At 43.4% G+C, this 18900-nt stretch overlaps 1 protein-coding gene across 5 annotated transcripts in view; it reads right to left on the bottom strand.

The window, feature by feature from the left end:
* Nucleotides 1-18900, bottom strand: part of vps13a (vacuolar protein sorting 13 homolog A) — a 523321-nt gene that overhangs the window by 412653 nt on the left and 91768 nt on the right. For all 5 annotated transcript variants that reach the window (XM_078567491.1, XM_078567508.1, XM_078567499.1 and 2 more), the window contains exons 16-17: nt 11914-12008; nt 6497-6639 (exon numbers count right to left, since the gene is read on the bottom strand). In XM_078567491.1, coding sequence (XP_078423617.1) covers nt 6497-6639; nt 11914-12008 — 238 coding nt within the window. The remainder of the gene's footprint in view (nt 1-6496; nt 6640-11913; nt 12009-18900) is intronic.

The raw sequence follows: 18900 nt of genomic DNA, 5'->3' as shown, positions 1-18900 counted from the left end.
TGTAGCCACTGTATTTATATGGCTGGTCCAGTTCACTTTCGGTTAAAGATAACTCCTAGGATGTTGATAGTGGGGGATTCAGCAATGGTAATACCATTGAATGTCATGGGGCGGTGGTTAGATTCTCTCTTGTTGGAGATGGTCATGGCCTGGCACGAATGTTACTTGCCACTTGTCAGCTCAAGCCAAACCATGTCTTGCTACATTTGGACATGGACTGCTTCAGTATCGGAGTTGTGAATGGTGCTGAACATTGTGCAGTCATCAGCGAACATTCCTGCTTTCAACCTTACGATGGAAGGAAGGTCATTGATGAAACAGCTGAAGATGGTTGGGCCGAGGACACTACCCTGAGGAACTCCTGCAGTGATGTCCTGGAACGGGGATGATTGAACCTCCACAACCATCTTTCTTTATTCTAGGCAGCGAAGAGTTTTCCCCCCTATTCCCATTGACTCCAGTTTTGCTAGGACTCCTTGGTGCCACATTCAGTCAAATGCTGCCTTCAGGTCAAGGGCAGTCACTCTCACCTCACCTCTGCTATTCAGCTCTTTTGTCCATGTTTAAACCAAGGCTGTTATGAGGTCAGGAGCTGAGTGGCCCTGGTGGAACCCAAACTGAGCATCAGTGAGCAGGTTATTGCTAAGCAAGTGCCACTTGATAACACTGTTGATGACCCCTTCCATCACTTTACTGATGATCAAGAGGAGACTAGTGGGGCCATACTTAGCCAGGTTGGATTTGTCCTGCTTTTCGTGTATAGAATATACCTGGGAAATTTTCCACATTGCCGGGCAGATGCCAGTGTTGTAACTGTACTGGAACAGCTTGTCTAGGGGCGCAGCAAGTTCTGGAGCACCAGTCCTCAGTACTGTGGCAGGAATATTGTCAGGGCCCATAGCCTTTGCATATCCAGTGACTTCAGCCATTTCTTGATATCACATGGAGTGAATCAAATTGGCTGAAGACTGACATCTGTGATGTTGGGGACATCTGGAGGAGGCCGAGATGGATCATCCATTCAGCACTTCTGGCTAAAGATTTGTTGCAAATGCTTCAGCCTTGTCTTTTGCTCTGATGTGCTGGGCTCCTCCACCACTGAGGATGGGGATATTTGTGGAGCCTCCTCCTCCAGTGAGTTAACTGTCCAACACCATTCATGACTGGATTTGGCAGGACTGCAGAGCTTAGATCTGATCCGTTGGTTGCGGGATCGCTTAACTCTGTCTATCACTTGCTATTTATGATGTTTGGCACACTAGCCTTGTGTTGTACCAGGACTGCAGAGCTTAGATCTGATCCGTTCATTGTGGAATCGCTTAGCTCTATCTATCGCTTGCTGTTTATGGTGTTTGGCACACTAGTCCTGTGTTGTGCCTTCACCAGGTTAGCACCTCATTTTTAGGCATGCCTTGTGCTGCTTCTGACATGTCCTCCTGCACTTTTCATTGAACTAGGGTTGATCCCATAGCTTGATGGTAATGGTAGAGTGGGGAAATGCCAGATCATGAGGATCCAGATTGTGGTAGAGTACAATTCTGCTGCTGATGGCCCACAGTGCCTCATGGTTGCCCAGTCTCGAGTTGCAGGATCTGTTGATATCTATCCCATTTAGCATGGTGGTAGTGCCACAAAACACAATGGAGGGTATCCTCAATGTGAAGATGGAACTTCGTCTCCACAAGGTGGTCACTCCTACTGACACTGTCATGAACAGATGCATCTGTGGCAGGCAGGTTGGCGAGGATGAGGTCAAGTATGTTTTTCCCTCTCGTTGCTGTTTGTTGACAAGTGCTGTCAATATAGCATTATTAATGCTTCACTGTTTTCCACAACCTATCATTACTACAGTGGAAGGACTGTACATTCACAGTTTGATTGACAGTTCAAATAAGTTATTAAAGGATTAACTGTCTCTGATATGGGGTTATGAATACAAAATGTTTGTTTTTATTAGGGGATTAATACTGGAGGGAAATATGTATAGTGCAATCTGTAATAGATATTTAGGACTTTGTTTTATTTAATCTCAGCATGGCTCCATGGTGGATACTGGGTGAATTGGCATTGAGGGTGTAAGAGAAAAGGTAGTGGGTGGGAGCTATGGGTTGGCATAAGTTGGGACTAGGTTGGTATAGGAGCTATAAGGAGCCATGGGCATGGGTTGGCATGTATGGGCATGGAGAGCAGGTGGAAGTTGAGGAGGTATGAACGACGAGGTCTAGAGATCCTAATGTTTAAAGAAAACAACTAGGACTAAGTTCCAGAGAACCAAGGTGGGTCTTATAAACAGCCCACCTCGGCGCTCAGCAACCCCTATGGCTGCCACCAGTCAGGATCCAGGGCTGGCGGGTCCAACTCCACCCTACACCTGCACACCCCCCCCACCCCCACTCTTCCCCCTGAACAAAGATACTTGCCATCCAGGACACTATTTCCCCAAGGCGGATGCAGCGAGCCCGATTTCCAGGCTTTATGTACCAGCCTCAGGAGCGAATATCCAGGCAGTTAGGACATATGACAAAAGATTGTTTGAAGAGGTAGGTTTTTAAAAAGTGTCTTAAAAGGATGGATGCAAGGTAGAGAAGCAGAGAGGTGTAGGGAGAGAATTCCAGAGCTTAGGGCCTAGGTAACTGAAGACGTGGCCATCAATGAGGAAGCAATTAAAATCAGAGTTGCTCAAAAACCAGAATTAGAAGAGCGCAGCTACCTCAGATGGTTGTGCATTGAATGAGATTAGAGTTAGGGAAGGGTAAAGCCATGGAAGGATTTGAAAACAAGGATGAGAATTTTAAAGTCAAGATATTGCTTAACCAAGAACCAATTAAGTCAGCAAGCACAGGGTGATAGGCGAACAGGACTTGTTGTGAGAAAGGACACATGCAGCAGAGTTTTGGATGAGCTCAAGCTTATGGAGGGTAGAATATGAGAAACTAGCCAGAGTGTGTTGGAATAGTCACGTCTAGAGGTAGCAAAGGCATGAATGAAAATTTCAGCGACAGATGAGCTGAAAGAGAGGTGAAGCTCATGCAGGCAGAAATAAGAAGCTAGTGATGCAACAGATCAATGTTCCACAGCTCATCTCAAATGTGACACCAAGATTGCAAACAGACTAGTTTAGTCTCAGGGATGAAATCAGCAGTGAGGAATGGAGTAAGGTCCAACAATGTCTTCAGTCTTCCCAACATTTAATTGGAGGGAATTTTTACTCATCCAATATTGGATGTCAGAGGAGCAGTCTGATAATTTGGCAACAGTGGAAGGGTTGAGAAAGGTGGTAAGGTAGCATTGACTGTCTTCAGCATACATGTAAAAACTTGCATGTACTTTCGGATGATGTCACCAAGGGGCAACATGTAGGAGAGAAATAGGACAAGGCCAAGGATCGATCCTTGGGGGTCACCAGAGATAACTGGAGCAGGAAGAGAAGCCTTTGCAAGTGCTATGCTGGTTATAATTTGATAGATAAAAATGAAATGAGAAGTGAGCAGACCAACCCAGTTGGATGACAGTGGTGTTGGAAGAAGATGGTGTGGTCAACCATGTCAAAGGCTGCACACAGGTCAAGAAGGATGAGCAGGGATAGTTTGAGATAGTCACAGTCACATCAATGTCACAAATGACATCCTGAAAGAGCTGTTTCAGTACTGTAGCAAGGATGGAAACAAAAGTGTTCCAGAAAAGATAGGCATGGATTTGGGAGGAAAGTAGAGTTGAAAATGGGGCAGTAGTTTGCAGTGACATGGAATCAAGGGTTGCTTTTTTGAGAAGGTTGTTGACAACAGGTTCAAAGGAGGGACAACACCCAAGAGAGAGAACGGTTAACAATATCAGCTAACATAGGAACCAGGAGGGGCTGTTGGGTGGTTAATGGTTTAGTAGGAATAGGGTCAAGGGAGCATGAATAGCTCTCATCAATAATATATGAGTTATAGAGGGCATGAGGGGAGACAAGAGAGAAACTAGAATGTTCACGTTTAGGGCAGCAGGAAACTTGAGGAAGTTTGGCCCAGTGGCCTACGGAAAGGAAGGAATCAGCAGAGGCAGCTGATCCATTCTCGATCACAGTGACAAGTCCATGAACTCATCATACTTGTTGGAGGTGAGGGTGAAGGAGACAGTGGGGCAGGGTTTTAAGACGACAGCTTGCAGTGGAGAAAATAAATCAGGGTTATCTTTGCATTCCAGGATAATCCTGGAATAGTGAACAGTTTTGGCAGAAGAGAGAGGAACCAAATAGTGCTTTATGTGGTCCAGAAGCATCTGGCAATGGATAACTAAACCAATTGTCCACCCTATCCTTTCAAGTCTGCATCCCTTGAGCTTAAGGGAGCAGACTTGAGGACTGTTTCAGAGTAAATGGGTTTATTAGGGATGAAGGCAAAGGTGGAGCTGAGGGTGCAGCTGAGCAAATCACTGGCTGCAGAAATGTTGCAGAAAACAAACGGGCAAAAGGCTAGACAGTTGGGTTGGTGAAAGAGCAGCTCTAAGTGAATCAGGGGGCAGTTTTTTTTCCAAGTGTTTATACAGGAAGAACAGTTTGATGATGAATGATACGAGGGAGTGATCAGAGATAGCCTTATCTGTAAGTAATATGATAGGACTAGCAAGATCACAAGAGACGGTACGGTCAAGAGGGCGGCCGTGAGTATGGGTCGGTTCACATGGAGGGAGAGATTTAGGGAGGATATGGGTGCAGTGAACTCAGAGGAGAGAGAGCATGATTAGTTGAGATGGGGGTTCCTGAGGATGTAAAGTCATTTGGTGCAGAGGCTGAGAGAAGAAAGCAGTGAAATTATCATACTTGGGAGGGGAGTGCAGAATGAATATTTTTGAACATGAGGTGAGATGGATGGAAGAAGGTTAACAAAAGAGGAGTAGGGGGTCAGGCCAAGGTAAGATTTGGCCATGTGCTGCACCATCACCACAGCCATTTGACAGGGCAAGTGGTAAAACAGCCAGGTGGGGAGGCTTCATTAAGGAAAAAAGGTGTCATCATCCCTCAGTCAGGTTTCCATAAGACCATGGTAAAGGCAAAATACTGCAGATGCTGGAAATCTGAAACAAAAACAAAAAGTGCTGGAAAAACTCAGCAGGTCTGGCAGCATCTGTGGAGAGAAAGACAGTTTTTCCCCACCTATTTTTATTATTTTTCTAAATTTATTTCTATTTTTATTCATTGTTTTATCCCCACCATTTAGCCTATTTTGGTCTTTTCTCCCACCAATGTCCCCTCCCCTCACACCACCCCCACTAGGGCTCTGTCACTTGCTCATTCTGCTCTCTACTCTTAATTTCACCATTAGCACCTCCTTTAGCCGGTACCACCACCATCAACACCCCTTTGACCTTTTATTTATGACATCTTTTGCAATCTCCCCTTTGCTCCACCTATCGCTAGCCTATCCAGCTTCACCAGTTCCACCCCTCCCCCCTTAAACAGTATATATTTCACTATATTTCTACTTCTCTTTAGTTCTGAAGAAGTTATAAGGACTCGAAACGTTAACTCTGTCTTTCTCTCCACAGATGCTGTCAGACCTACTGAGCTTTTCCAGCACTCGGTTTTTGTCCCATTAAGACCATCATGTTCATGGAATTATCAACAACATGTTCATGGTGGACAAGGTTCTTGTTCACAAATGAACAGACATTCTGGAATGAAATGTGTAGAGGGGTGGTAAAAGCAGAGTCCACAGACTCAGTAGTGGAATGGATGAGTTGAGCAGAAAGAAGATTGGCCAGATTAGCCTCCAGCAGGTGCATTGGGTAGGAAATTCGATGAGAAAGTGACATAGAACAACTGGAGCTGCCATTCATAAACGAGCCAGCAGCAAGTGCCGCAATGAGCCCTTTGGAGAATGCTAAGAGCGGCACAGTTGGAAGCTGTAGGTTATATAAAAGGGAGTCAAGCCCTGGACTGTGGCAAGAGAATTGGAAATTTGTAGAATACTGAAGGTTTGGGGTATGGAATTGAGAGACAAAGCACCAAAGGGTGGAGAAACAGAAGGAGGCATGACGATCAAAGAGGAATCATGAAGGGGTAAAGAGAAAAGCAGTTAAAAAAAAACAAAACTGCAAATAATAGTTATGGGCTTGGGTCCAGATTGGCAGCCAAAATGTGAACGTAAATGAACTCGGGTAAAGTTCAAGTTACTGAGGCACAGTTACATTAAAATTTTGATAAATAAAAACCTGATAGTAAATGGGATTTAAGAAATGAATAAGAGAGTCCAGAGTCACGGTAAATTACAGTTCTTGAATGTAAGTTTATGTTATGCAGAATGTAATGTTAGTTTCTTGTACTGAACTTTTGATAAACAAACTTCAGAATCAGAATTAAGTTTTGCTCAGCTTTTTGCTTTGGCATCCTTTACAAGTGGAATAACAAGAGAAAATCCATAGAGAGGCTAATTGTATATGGTCACATAGAGGATCTGCTTCAAATTGAATAAACCCATGCAGTTATTGTGTTACAAAGGTCATAAAAACTTACTTTATTGCTTGTGCTCCTGGTCTCTGAGTCAGCATGGTGCTCAAGTCGATCACAGCAAATTTCATGATCTCTAGCTCATCACTTTCTTCTCTAATGGAAATGGACATGCTAACCAGCTTCACAGAAATTTTCACTGCTTCATACTATGCAATCAATAAGATCAAAAACAGTGGTAATTATTTACTTTACAATGTATGTAAAATGTTCATTCAATTTCAAAAAGTCTGTCATAATAACACTACATTTAAAATTAAATTGGTGGAACGCAAAGATACCAGAGGGTTGAAGGGATGGAGAAAGTAACTGAGGTAGAAAGAGGTGAGGGCTAATGGAGGAACCTGAAAACAAAGAGGAGAATTTTAAAATTGAGATGTTGCCAGACTGGATGGAAGGAAGTGGTCATGGTGTTGGAGCAGCCTTGTGGTTGGAAGCTTATCCAAGGATGAAATAGGACATCAAAGTTGCAAATGGTCTGGTTCAACTCCAGGCAGTGAGCAGGGAGAAGGATAATGTGGGTGGCCAGGGAACGAATTTGTAGTGGGCCAAAGCCAACGGTTTTGGTCTTTCCAATATTTAGTTGAAGTTGCTGAAATTGACATTGCTGCTTAAGACTGAACGTTGGACCAGCAGCATGACAACTTAGAGACAATGAAGGTGTCGAAAGAGGTGATGACGTAGAGCTAGGTGTCATCTGTGTACATAGAAACATCGAAAATAGGAGTAGGCTATTCGGTTCTTCAAGCCTGGTCCGCCATTCAATATGTTCGTGGCTGATCCTTTATCTCAATGTTGTACTCCACACTCTCCCCATTCCCTTTGATGCCTTTAGAGTCCAGAAATCTATCTACTTCCTTCTTAAATCTATTCAGTGACATGACCTCAACACCCTTCTGTGATAGAGAATTCCGTAGGTTCACCACCCTCTGAGTCAAGAAGTTTCTCCTCATCTCAGTCCTAAATAGTGACCCCTAGACTGTGACCCCTAGTTCTCGACCCCCCAGCCAGAGGAAATATCCCTGCATCCAGTCTGTCCATCACTGTCAGAATTTTATGTTTCAATGAGATTTCCTCTCATTCTTCTAAACTCCAGTGAATACACAGAAAGGGAAATCATGTTTAACAAACCTTTGGAGTTCTTTGAGGATGTAACTATCAGAATAGATAAGGAAGAACCAGTGGGTGTGCTGTATTTGAATTTTCAGAAAGCTTTTGATAAAATCCCACATAAGGAGTTAGTGTGTAAAATTAAAGCACGTGGGATTGGGGGTAATATATTGGCATGGATTGAGAATTGGTTAGCAGACAGGAAACAGACTAGGAAGAAATGGGTCTTTTTCAGAGTGGCAGGCGGTGACTAGTGGGGTACCGCAGGGTTCAGTGCTTGGGCACCAGCTATTCACAATGCATATCGATGATTTGGATGAGGGAGCCAAATGTAATATTTCCAAGTTTGCTGACAACACAAAACTTGGTGGGAATGTAAGCGATGAGGAGGGTGTTCAGGGGCTTCAAGGCAATTTAGACAGCTTGAGTGAGTGGGCAAATACATAGCAGATGCAGTATAACGTGGATAAGCGCAAAGTTATCCACTTCAGTAGGAAAAACAAAATAGCAGATTATTATTTAAATGGTGATAGATTGGGAAATGTTGATGTACGAAGCGATTTGGGTGTCCTTGTACACCAATCACTGAAAGCAAGCATGCAGGTACAGCAAGCAGTTAAGGCAGCAAATGGTATGTTGGCTTTCATTGCGGGAGGACTTGAGTACAGGAGCAAGGATGTCTTACTGCAGCTGTCGAGGGCCTGGGTGAAACCACACCTGGAGCAGTGTGTGCAGTTTTGGTCTCCTTAACTAAGAAAGTATATACTTGCCGTAGAGGGCATTCAGCAAAGGTTCACCAGACTGATTCCTGGGATGGCAGGATTGTCATATGAGGAGAGATTATGCAGACTAGGCCTGTATTCATCGGAGTTTAGAAGAACAAGAGGAGATCTCATTGAGACATAATTCTGACAGGGATGGACAGACTAGATGCAGGGAGGGTGTTTCCTCTGGCTGGGGGGGCGGTCATAGTCTCAAGATACAGGGTAGACCATTTAGGACTGAGATGAAGAGAAACTTCTTGACTCAGAGGGTCGTGAGCCTATGGAATTCTCTACCACAGAAGGTTGTTGAAGCCAAGATTTAAGGAAATAGATAGATTTCTGGACTCTAAAGGTGTCAAGGGGTATGGGGAGAGCAGAGTACAGCATTGAGACATAGGATCAGCAATGATCATACTGAATGGCGGACCAGGCTTGAAGGGCCAAATGAACTACTGCTCCTATTTTCTGTTTCTAATCAGCCCAATCTCTCCTTACAAGACAATTCTACCATCTCAGGAATCAGTCTGGTGGACCTTCACTGCGTTCCCTCTATGGGAAGTAAGTACACATGCCGTGTGTTTTTGGATAATACCGTTGAGGGGAAGCATGTGGATAAGAAATAGGTCGGAAATCAAGGATAGATCCTTTAGGAACTCCAGGTCAACATATATACCTGTAATTTCTTATATTAAAAATAATGTTGAATTGATCTTAATTTTGATTATACCTAAAAACCATCTATATGGCATTCCAAAAAGAAACCAAAGGCTGAATTTTGAGGTTGTCCGGCGGGTGCGGCGGCCGGGCCTGGGAGTGGCTGGGAAACAGCCTGCCACCCGCAATCGGCCCCCGACCGCAATTTCATGCTGGCTGGCCAATTAACAGCCAGCCAGCGTGAAACACGCACTGAAAGGCTCAGCGCTGCCTGGGTGGGGGCGGAAGGAGAGAGAGCACTGAAGTCAATGCATACACAGAGGAGCGGGCAATGAAAGCTCCCTGGAGGCAGAGAGCTGCCTCAAGGAGCTGAAGAATTTAAAAGCAATAAAGAAAGATGTCCACACATCGGACTCACTCACATAAGCATATAGATTATAAAAACTCTGCCCAAACATTTTTAAAAAATTAATATTGGAAACCTTATCCCACCCTTGGATGAGGTTTCCTCAAATATCCAAAGGCTGCCTGGCTGGTTCGCCCGCCTGCCAATCATAACATTGGACAGACAGGGAAAAATTCAGGTTAATGAATACATTAATGGCCAACTCTTAATTGTTGGCGGGTGTGCTGCCAATGCTCGTGCATGCCCATTGACTGAAATATCACACGAGTGCGCGATGGCGTTGAGACGCTCACCCAACGTCATCATGCGCTATTTTACACTCGGGCGTGTCGGGTATGTGCCTGCACGCCGAGCGAAAAATCCTGCCTCAAATCTTATTCTACTGGCTGCCATATGCATGGTTGCTTTTTCCACAATTATATCCTACTATACCAGCAGTTTTAGAACAAACATGAAGAATTAAGGTCTAGACTGCACAGTCTCAAATGTGGTTGTATCAGGTTCAATGGGGGCTTGGCAATTAGACATATACTTAAGAGGGCTAATTTGTAGGATTATGGAGAACAAGCTGCGCTGTGGAATTAATTCTATTTCTCAGGGCTGACATTGGCAATTTGGGCCACTGACCTTCTGCGGTCTAAGATTCTACTGTATAATTCTATGCTTGCAGATTTCAGAAATGGGATTCTGATGAAACAGTCTTCCACATGTTGATACTGGTGCTAGAAGCAGCAAAACTTTAGTTCGGAAAAAAGTGCTGGCACTAGTCCTGGGGCTCACTGTGGACCAAGCAGGTGCTTTGAAAACAGCTCAGCTGTTCAGGAGTGACCTAAGTTTTAGGATTGAGGTTTGAGAACAAGCTGACTGCATAAGAGAAAATATCTCTCTCAAATAGAGTTCAGTTGAAATTTTGTGTTCGCTATCAGAGTTTAAAATTCTTGTTAACTGAAGGGCTCCCAACAGTAAGTTGAATGTCTGGGATAACCAAACTCAACGCAAGAGTCCGAGAAAGTTTTAGATGCCTAATTCCAGAATTAAAGAATACTAGGACCAGGAAAGCTCCAACCCGAGGTGGCTACTCTTAAGATGCTACAGTCACCTTGCATTGAATGGAGAGTTTGCAACTATAAAATGGCTGGAGGAGATTTGAGGGGAAACTCTTGCTAAAAGTAAGCGGAAGACCCAAGAAATCTTAACCCTTATACAAATCTTCAAAACAGTACTCAGATCAAGCAGTTAATCTTCTAATTTTTGATAGGCAACTGACTTGAGTTTATTGGGGTATAAGTCTAATGGGTGTAGAAGATAATGTGATTTAAAGAGTTTGGTTTAGATTATAAGTAATAGGAGTTCATTATGCTTTTATTATGTTTAACGTACCTGACTATTTAAGTGTGTCTGCGTTAGCATTCATGTCCTTTGGTTCTTGAGTAGTAAAATTCTTTTGATTTAAACCATGAACCTTGTGGCTTTATTCGTGTAAATATCTGAGTTTTTGGATTCTTAAAAATACAAAAACATTATGGGTCTCATCCCAGGATCACAACAATTGGGGGTCTCATCCCGGGATCATAACAGATCCAAATAAGGACATTTCTATCATCAAGGAATCTCAATATCTGAGGAGAACAGAGGTAGGTCCCTGCAGGACAAGTGAGAACGTTGCAAAACCAGTAGCAACCCCTCTAACATTGACATCATATGTAAGATTTGCAGATCTCATTGCAAATAAAGATTTGGTTTAACATCACGTGAGACAACACCAACCTAGACAGCGAGCAGTTGGAATTCTTGGTGAACACTCATCTGTCACCATGTTGGATAATGCTCTCTGCTAACTCCTAGGGCCCATGTGTCTGCAGTGATGCTTCCCCATATGCCTGCAAATTCAAAGAGGGGGCACTTACGCAGGTTTCAGCTGAGGGGAGAATATCTAGAGAGTCATTTACACCAGTTCTGATCCGCAAGGGAATTCCTCATTGGGGTTTAGATGTCACAAAAAAGAGGGAGAAATTGGAGCGTTACAGATTTTGGTCCCCTATTCAGTATTGTTTTAAACCCCAGGACTTGTGCCAGTACTTGTTCTCTAACTGTTTCATTGCTTCTCATTAGCAAGGCTCAAAACCCTCTACTGAAGCAAACCAGATTATGTACCTGAGCAAGCTATTGAAGAAACTGGAGCCCAAGAAGGATACTTCTAGCTACCTTTTCAGTTAACGGTGGAAAGAGTTGGAAGAAAGAAGAATTTTGTTTTAAAAATTTTCTTGCCCATGAGCAAAAACACAATGGGAGATCAACAATTCAGAAGACAAAAAACCTCAGTTTAACAATCGTTAAGCAAAGCAAGGCACATCAACTCTCCCGAAAGGTTAAGCCTGCAATGGTAATGGAATAAAACATTATCCAACAGCATCCTTAATTTCACTTACTATGCTGTACCAAATGATTATGCAGGAACAAACTTGAACAAGTAATTTTATATAACATACTCTTTTAGGCATCGTTGGGTCCACCGCAGCTTCACTATATCCAATTGCTGTATAGAGTTTAGCTTTCTCTTCAGGCGTCATCAATAAATCAATTCCTAAAAATAAATACATTTCCAAAATGTTACGAAAAGTATCTTTGTACATTTTTAATGAAACAAATATTTGTGTTTCAGGCCAAAAAGGAATAAATAGATTAACTTATTTGGCAGTTCTATTATTTTAACATACCAGAGGCCAAATTTCTAAAGACAATGTTGCCCCACTGAATAAGGCAGTGCACACATCTGTAGAAAAATAGTCAGGTGTATTACAGCGCTCCCCTTCAAGGAAGCAGAAAGATTAATTTATCATCTGATGTAGAAGTTGGAACAGGGGGGTTACTTCAAAATCTTTGCTAATTATTCTGGCTCAGGGAGAAACTGTTCTTGTTTAAAAAAAAAAAATGCCCTTTTTCCAAACCCAAAGGGGCTAACTTTACCTTGTTTCTGTGTGGAAACTCTTAATGGAATTACTGAAAAGGCCTGCAAAAATACCTGGAAGAGGTAGCTCCAGCTTTTCCACCAACTGGATGGAAAACACAAGATTCTAAAGCAGACGAAAAATTATAATACTTGTGGCAATCATTTAAGCCATCCAAGGTTTTGTCCCATTTCCACTTCTATCCTGACAATTCCTGGAAAATCCATCTCAGTTAGTCAAACATTAGCAACACTTCATTTGCATTGGGTCACTCTTCTGAGGTTGAGTTCAATTATGAAAAAGCATTTGGAGCAGACTTAGGCATTGACTAGCAGATTGGAGCACAAACATTTGAAGTTAATCTAAGAACTAGACGTACCTTTGGACATACCAACCCATCATTCAGCGACTCAGTTTTAATTCTATTCCAGGACCTCTCATTTCAACAACTGCTTCTTTCAAATTACTTTCTTTTCCAAGGATTTCACTCGGTTTGCCAATGATGTAAGACAAGGAGAGTAAACTCACCCTCGACTCCTCCGTGCCTTCTCCCTGTAGCCCTGCACATTCTTCCTTTTCAAATAATAATCCAATTCCCTCATGAATGTCTTGGTGGAGCCTGCCTCCACCAAACTCTCAGGCAGTGCATTCCAGATCCTAACTACTCATTGAAAGAAATAAACTTTTTCCTCATGTCACCATTGTTTCTTTTGCCAATTACCTTAAAACTGTGCCTGCTTATTATTGATCCTTCCATCAACGGGAACAGTTTTTCCCTATGTACTCTGTATAGGCCCCTCATGATCTTGGGATCATTCTTGTGATAAGCAAACTTCTTGAGCCACTGCAATCTGTGTGGTGTAGGTATACCCACACAGGAGTTGTAGGAAATTGAGCCAGCAGCAATGAAGGAATGGTGATATATTTACAAGTCAGTTACAAGGCGAGATACTTGGATGGGAACTTCCAGATTGTAGTGATCCCACACACTTGCTGCCCTTGTTCTTCTGGGTAATAGAGGTAATGGGTTGCAAAGGTGCTGTCAGAGGAGTCTTCGCCAGTTGCTGCAGTGCATCTTGTAGATGGTAGACACTCCAGTTACAGTGTGCTGGTGGTGGAAGGAGCAAACCTTAAGGTGGTGGATGTGATGCGGATCAAGAACGGAGCTTTGTCCTGTTGCTAAGCATCTCAACTGTGGTTGGAGCTGCACTCATCTGAGCAAGTGGGAAGTATTCTATTACAATCCTGAATTGTGCCTGGTTAATGGTGGACAGGCTTTAAGGAGTCAAGGGGTGAGTTACACGCCACAAAATTCCCAGCCTCTGAACTGCTCCTGTAGCTACAGTTTGTGTATGGTTGGCCCCATTGTATTTTTGGTCAATGGTGAATCCCCGAAGGTTGTTGCTGGGGAATTCAGCAATGGTAATGTTGTTGAGTGTAAAAAGTGGTTAGATTCGCTGTTATGGGAGATGGTCATTAACTGGTTCTTAGGGACATGAATGTTACTGATCACTTCTCAGCCCAATCCTGAATGTTACCCAGGTCTTGCTCCAAGGAGCATGATGTACTTCATCATCTGAGTCGTGGTGAACGGAACGGATTAGTGTGCAATCAACAAAGATCGCACTTCTGACTCCAAGAAAAGGCCATTGATGAAGCAGCTGAAGATGGTTGGGCCTAGGATACTGCCCAGCGGAGCACCTGCAGCAATGTCCTAGGGTTGGATGATTTGCCTCCAACACCACAAACATCTTCCTTTGTGCTAGATTGATTTCATTTTTGCTAGGGCTTCTTGATGTCACACGCGTTCAGTCAAATGCTGCCTTGATGTTAAGGGCAGTCAATCTCACTTCACCTCTGGAATTCAGTTCTTTTGTCTATGTTTGAACCTCCATGTTTGAACCAAGGCTATAATGAGATCTGGAGCAGAGTGCCCTTGGTGAAACCCAAACTATGCACTGGTGAGCACACAGTTGCTGCCTAAGTTCTGCTCAATAGTACTGTCAACATCAACTTCCATCACCTTGTTGATAATTGAGTAGAGTGGAGAGATGGGGCAGTAATTAGCTGGATTAAATTTTCCTGCTTTTTTGTGGAAAGGGCACACCACGTTGTCAAATAGATGCCAATGTTGTAGCAGTACCGGAACAACTTGGATGGGGCATGGCTAGCTCTGAAGCACAAGTCTTCAGCCGGAATACTGTCGAGGCCCATGGCTTTTGCTGTATCCAGTGCCTTCAGCCGTTCCTTTATGTCACATGGAGTGAATTGCATTGGCTGAAGACATGCATCTGTGATGCAGGGGCCCTTAGGAGATGGTGAAGTTGGGATCATCCATTCAACGCTTCTGGGTGAAGATGGTTGCAAATGCTTCAGCCTGGTCTTTTGCATGTGCTGGGCTCTGCCATTTTTGAGGATAGGAATGTTCATAGAATCTCTGCAGATTAGTCGTCTGAGTGTCCACCACCATTCATGACTAGATGTTGCAGGACTGCAGAGCTTTGATCTGATCTGTTGGTTGTGGAATCACTTAGCTTTTCCTATAGCATGCTGCATCCAATGCTTAGCACTCATGTAGTATGCGTTGTAGCTTCACTAGGTTAGCACCTCATTTTCAGGTAGGCTTTGTAAATTTGAGGTCATCCAAATCTCAGCTGTTCAAATCTTAACTTTCCGCAAGTCTCATTCCCCCATCACCCCTGTGCTTGCTGAACTCCAAGTGCTCCCAAATCAAGCAATGTCTTGACATTAAAATTCTCAACACTGTTCTCAAATTCCTCCATTGCCTACCTACCTATCTCTGCAATCTTCTCCAGCCCCACAACACTCAGCGGTTTTGTTTTATAATACTCCTGTGAAGCGATTTGGAACTTTTCATTATGTTAGAGGTGCTATATAAATAAGCTGTTGTCATATGCCTTGTGCTATTCCTGGCATGCTCTCCAGCACTCTTCATTAAACCCAGGATGGTCCCCTAGCTGGAGGGCCATGTTAGAGTGAGGGAAACACCTCATCGTCATGCAAGTTACACTAATATTACATTTTTGTGATTGTTTTTTTTAAACATATCATCTCAAAGTAGGCTTTAGTAAGGTGTGAAAAACAGTTTAAAAATCTCTTTGTAGGAGTATAATCATATCAAACAACATGGCAAGAATAAAAGCAAAATACTATGTATGCATGTATGCTGCAAATCAAATAAAAACAGAAAATACTGGAAATACTCAGTAGGTCAGGCAACATCGGTGGAGAGAGAGAGAGAGAGTGTTAATGTTTCAGATTGATGACTTTTCATCAGGACTAGAAGTAGTGAAAGGTTTAAGTTTATAAGCAAGTACAGAGCCAGAGATAAAAAGGAAAAGGAAGAGGGTGGAAAGAACAAAGGTGACAGTCTGAAAAGTTGGAGGGCAGAAATAATTAAATAATAAAAATAAATGATAGTGCTCATCCAAGGCAAAAGGGGTGATTATAGAGCAGGTAAAAGAAACAAAAGATGGGTCTAGAACCTATATATGGCAACAGCTGACCCACTGTCAGGACCTGCTGTACAAAAAAATTGGAACAGGAGTTCAACAACTTGAGATCTTAATTAATGAAGAGTTGAGAAGTAAAATGCCTTCTTAAAAGATAAGCTGTTTTTAATGGAGCTTCAATAGAATAGTGTAAGAGCCTGAGGTCACAGAGGTCAGAATCAGACTTGGAAAAAGAATTGAAATGACAAGAGATGGGGAGCGCAAGGTAAGATTTGTCGATTGATCATTTCACTGAATGCCACTGTTCATTCAGTTGGAGTTTGCTATCCCCAATGTCAAGAAAACCGCATTGAGCGCAGCAAATAGTGTACCAAATTAAAAGGGAGAGTTAAATGCTGTTACACCTGGAAGGATGGCTTGAGGCCTTGAACCCAAAGGTGGAAGAGGGCAAGTAAAAATTTAGCTATTGCATCTCCTACACTTGTATGGGAAGGGAAACAGGTGTTGAAGGTGATGGAAGATTGGACCAGGCCTTTAGAGGGAACAGTCAATATGGAATGTTAAACTGGGAGGAGCGGATGTGTTTGGTGATGGCCACACACTGGAGGTGGGGGATGGTCCATTGAATGTGCAGGCTGGTAAGAAAGATGAGGAGGATAAGGGGGCCCCTTACTGTGGTTCTAGGAGTTAGGGGAAAGAGGAGAGGACAGAAGTACAAAAAATGGTTGGAAGCAGTTAAGAACCCTAACAAGGGAATCCTCTATTGAGGGGAAAAAGGAAGACATATCAGTAGGTGTGGAGGATGGCATTGTCAGAGCAAATGCAGCAGAGACAGAGGGCTGAATTTTGCCGTCGGCGAGCAGGGGGTGGGGCCTGCTCGTCAACACGCAAAATGAAGCGGGATGACATCGGGGGGAACCCCTGACGTCATCCCGCCCCATTTTAAACTTTCAGGAAGGTGGGGGCACAGCCAAATCAGCTGTGCGCCCACCGACCTGTCAATGGCCAATTGAGGCCATTGACAGATCATTAAAACAATTAAAGGTCCTGCCCGTCCAACCTTAAGGTTGGCAGGCAGGCCAGGAGCCCCAGTGGGGAGTAGAAAAAACATGAAACTTCATCCACCAGTGGGATGAGGTTTCATGTAGGGATTAAAAAAGTGTAATAAAGTTTTTGTGAAATTTATTAACATGTCCCATCTCATGTGACATTGTCACATGAGGGGGACATGTTAAGGGATTTTTTTTTTTATTATTAATGTTTGTACAACTTTCAGCGATCTCCCTGAGGCAGCACTTAGCCTCAGGAAGATGTGCGCTCTTTCGTGCGCATGCGCGAAAAAGCGCACTCTCGCATTTGGGGAATCCCCCCCCCCGCCGACCCCGTCCACACAGGAAGCACATAGCACTTCCTGCCGGGCGTCACGCTGGGCAGGCCTTAATCGGCCCGCCCACTTAAAATGGCAGCAGGGCCCACTTCTCCGGCGGGGATTGGCTCCCCGCCCGCCAGAGATTGGGTCAGGCCCGCCCGATAGGCAGAAAAATCTGCCCAGAGAGTGGAAGAGAATCATTACAGAAAAGTGGAATGGGAGGAAATGGAGTTAAGGTAGCTGTGGGTGTTGGTGGCCTTATGCTAGATATCAGTTGACAGTGTATCCCCATGGATATACAGAAATTCAGAAAGGGAGGAGAAGAGTCAGGGATGGACAACGTGAAGCCAAGGAAAAGGTGAAAATTGGAAGCAGGGCTTACAGCTCAGGAAAAATGAAATTTTCCAATGAAGCAGCACCAACTCAATCACGGTATCAGAAAATAAGTTGATGGCGAAGGAGTGGACCTGAATAGGACTGGAACAAAGGATGGTCCACACATCCCACATGAAGGTAGGCATAGCTAGGATCTATACAGGTTTCTATACTGACACCTGAGATTTGAAGGAAGTGGGCAGAGAAGTTGATCAACAGAAGAACAAGTTCTGTCAGGTGAAGGGGTGTAGTGGTGAATCAGAACTGGTTGGGCCACCATTCAAAGAACAGAGGTCCTGCAGGCCATCCTGGTTGGAAATGAAGGTGCAGAGGGATTAAAAGACCACAGTGAAAAGGAGATGATTAAGGTCAAGAAATTAGAAATAGTTAAGCGGCAGAAATTGTTGGAAGAATTGCACATGTAGATGGGAAAAGTTTGGAGAATGAGAAGATCATGTTTTGAGATTTATGCTGCAAGAAATTATTTTCTGCCACCTTTGATCGAGCCCGATTTGCAGTGTTATGATAAAAAATTCAACATGAATTACTTTGATGGCAGGGAAGCAAACGACCTAGAAATGCAAACTAGATTACTTGCAATCAAAAATATTGCAGGAAAAGCTATTTGAGAATGAAAAAAAAAATTGTGTTCATGGACAAAGAGATGGTGCAGACCACAGGGTCAAAGGACTAAGGATGATTCTCAAATTGAAACTATATTTATACAGTGAGTAAACAGAGATATTTCATCTCCCCACAACTTGCCAATTTTCCTCATCCCTTCCTCTCATGCACAAGTGAACTCCTTATAATATAATGCAATCAATGGACAATAGTTCTTCCAGTACATCAACTAAGTAGCCATTGTTCACCTTCAAGGCTTAGCAGGCTATTGAATGGTGGGGCCATTACAGACCAGCCCAAAGCTATATTCAACCAATGTTCCCACACAATCCATTTCCAGTACAGGCACAGGCACAGGCCAATGTACCTCTTCCTAACTCAAGTTTGTCTCTATGCCAATATCTCTTTTAAGTTAATTTTAGGTTTTTAAGTTAAATTGCAAAGGGTTTTAACTCTCCAGGGTGGGTTAGATGGGTGGCGGATGGGAGGATACAACAATCAGGAAACCCAACCACACCACTCCACTGCTAATTTTAACAGAGGTGGGTTGAGATGTGGATGACCAATCATATCTCAATAAAGTACTTTAAGGAGGCTATGTGCCTCCATTTCAACTTCTGCAGCCTCTGGAAATACAGCAGCTAAAAGGAGGCAACAAGGCTGGATCCATGAGGTACATAGCTTCTT

The sequence above is a fragment of the Cetorhinus maximus genome, chromosome 2 (assembly GCF_964194155.1).
Source record: "Cetorhinus maximus chromosome 2, sCetMax3.hap1.1, whole genome shotgun sequence".
Lineage (NCBI taxonomy): Eukaryota > Metazoa > Chordata > Chondrichthyes > Lamniformes > Cetorhinidae > Cetorhinus > Cetorhinus maximus.
The sequence above is the reverse complement of the archived record's forward strand: the minus strand, read 5'-3'. Positions and strand labels throughout refer to the sequence as shown.